Genomic DNA, 2491 nt, shown 5'->3' with positions numbered 1-2491 from the left:
TTTAATTTTTTTTTTTTTAAATACTATTATAGAGATGAATAGTTCCCAGGTCTTAACATGCCTACTGAGGCTGGAAGGAATTACCCGCCGAGCAGCGCCAGGCTGCTTGGGATCCTCTGTCAGGAAAAGGGGCTTTCTCACATTTTTTCCCTCCTCCCGCCCTGCTTTTTCCTCCTACATCGTAGCCACGCTGCATGGGGTAACTATGGGAAAGAGAGTTGAGAGAAGGGCTACACTAATTCATTTCTACATATTTTTTGAGGGTTTTAGGCCATTTTTGTTAGCAAGAGTGAGATTTTAGGTTCCCTTTATCTCTTCATCCTTCCCGTGGGTTAGGGTGACACATCCAATGTCCCCATACTCTCCATCACCCAAGTCATGCAGGCAGAGAAAAGCACCATGAACCAGGGCAGCCAAGTTTTCATCCCTGCTGGGGTGAATTTCAATGTGGTTTTCTTAGCAGCACCTCATTTTTTTCCAATGTCTGCGCTCAATAGATTGTTTTTTATGGATATTAATCTATCATTCTGTGGGTAAAAACAAGGGGACTTGGGGCGTTTGGTTGTGCGGGTGCTGCTGGCTGGAGCACCTCTCTTCTCCTGCTGGTGCTGGAGCCAGTGTTGGTTTGGGTGAGGGTGACTGTGTTGTTGGGGCTGCTGGTGCATCTGGAGCCACTYCTAAAGATGGACCTGGTGATTTAGGACCCGAAATCCAGCTAMAACTYGGCACTGAAACAACAYAGGRGTGCCCCAAACCTGGCARTGTTCTTTTGGAAACAGTGGGTGCACTGTGGACATTGATGTAAACGTGGAGAGGATCATGCAGATATGGGCAGGCAAGGTCCTGCCGATTCTGCCTCGCTTTTGTTTCGTATTCATTCCCTCAATGCTAATCGCCTTTTTTTCCTGTTTTGCAGATTCTCAAGTTCTTCAGGAGCCAGGGGATAGATCACACTGGTGTGTGGTGGCATACTGGGAAGAGAAGACACGCGTGGGTCGGCTGTACTCTGTCCAAGAGCCCTCCCTGGATATCTTCTATGATCTACCTCAGGGGAATGGTTTCTGCCTCGGACAGCTCAACTCAGACAACAAAAGCCAACTGGTGCAGAAGGTGCGCAGCAAGATCGGCTACGGCATCCAGCTCACCAAGGAAGTGGACGGCGTGTGGGTGTACAACCGCAGCAGTTACCCCATCTTCATCAAGTCGGCCACACTGGACAACCCCGACTCCAGGACGTTGCTGGTTCACAAAGTGTTCCCAGGGTTTTCCATCAAGGCTTTTGACTACGAGAAGGCATACACCTTGCAGCGGCCCAAYGACCACGAGTTCACGCAGCAGCCATGGACCGGATTTACCGTGCAGATCAGCTTTGTGAAAGGCTGGGGCCAGTGCTACACCAGACAGTTCATCAGCAGTTGCCCCTGCTGGTTGGAGGTTATTTTCAACAACCGATGACTCGAGACAGAGTTGGACTCATGACATCTATACTACTTTGCTGCTATTACTTCCTTCTGAGTGCTTGCTTTTCATGCAGACTTTTCGTTTTTTTTTGTTTTGTTTCGTTTGTTCGCCCTTCTTCGTTTTTGAGAAATAGCTTATGAAAGAGTTTTTTTGTTGTTGTTGTTGGTTTTTTTTTTGTTGTTGTTGTTTTTGCCTTTGGGGTATTTTGATAAATATATCTATTTTTTAAAAGTGTGAATGACCAATAACTCTCATAAGGGCGAGAGAAGGGTGCAGTGGGGATAGAACACACACGATAATTTCTTCATGCCTCTCGAAAGGATTATCCAATGGGGATCGATGGATTTGAAAGCCACTTGCTCTATGTTACAGCTCCTTCTCTTGGACAACACAACGAGGTGACTGTATTTTTGTACGCACCACCTTCTCAGTGACGGTGACACCGAGACCGCCTCCCCAGAAGTGCTAACCCCGCGTTGTCGCCGAAGGATGGTGCAAAACCTTCCCAGACAGGTCTCTTACCGACCTTCTTCGTTTCTCTTGTTGCTGGGTTCATGTCTTGTCACTGTGTTTATTGTTCCACTGCTTTTTCTATGTTGTTTATGGTTGTGGATTTGATGTAAGGGGAGAAAACAACAGCAGGGGAGCTTCGGGCATGGCCCGTGTTTGATTATTTGAGCTGAGATGTGAAGTGACAGAATTCTAAGCCTAAAAAAAAAATTAAAACAAAAGAAAAAACAAATGGGGAAAAACAAGAGAAAAAGTGTTCACAATAGTTGGTGTGTTGTAACCTGCTTAGATCAGGTTATCCAGGTACCATCTTATCTGGAAATGCAGTTGTGCTTTCATTTCTTCTTGAATTCATACACGAGTATGATACTTTTACACTGTTCTTAGCTCAATGAGCATGTTTAGACCTTAACATAAGCTATTTTTCTAAATATAAAGGTTTAATTGAACAAGAGAGCATTCTTCTTGGAACTTTAGAATTGTAGTGCTTTGGAAAAACACCCACAAAAAGAAAGGACTC

At 45.2% G+C, this 2491-nt stretch overlaps 1 protein-coding gene across 1 annotated transcript in view; it reads left to right on the top strand.

The window, feature by feature from the left end:
• SMAD7 (SMAD family member 7) overlaps positions 1-2181 on the top strand; it is a 27025-nt gene extending 24844 nt beyond the window's left edge. The window contains exon 4 of the mRNA XM_057378456.1: positions 917-2181. Coding sequence (XP_057234439.1) covers positions 917-1455 — 539 coding nt within the window. The 3' untranslated portion in view covers positions 1456-2181. The remainder of the gene's footprint in view (positions 1-916) is intronic.
• Positions 2182-2491: the final 310 nt, after the last annotated feature.

This window comes from Malurus melanocephalus, unplaced genomic scaffold (assembly GCF_030028575.1).
Source record: "Malurus melanocephalus ecotype Western Australia unplaced genomic scaffold, MMel_1.1 scaffold_359, whole genome shotgun sequence".
Classification (NCBI taxonomy): Eukaryota; Metazoa; Chordata; class Aves; order Passeriformes; family Maluridae; genus Malurus; species Malurus melanocephalus.
This window is presented reverse-complemented; position numbering and strand designations above follow the sequence as displayed.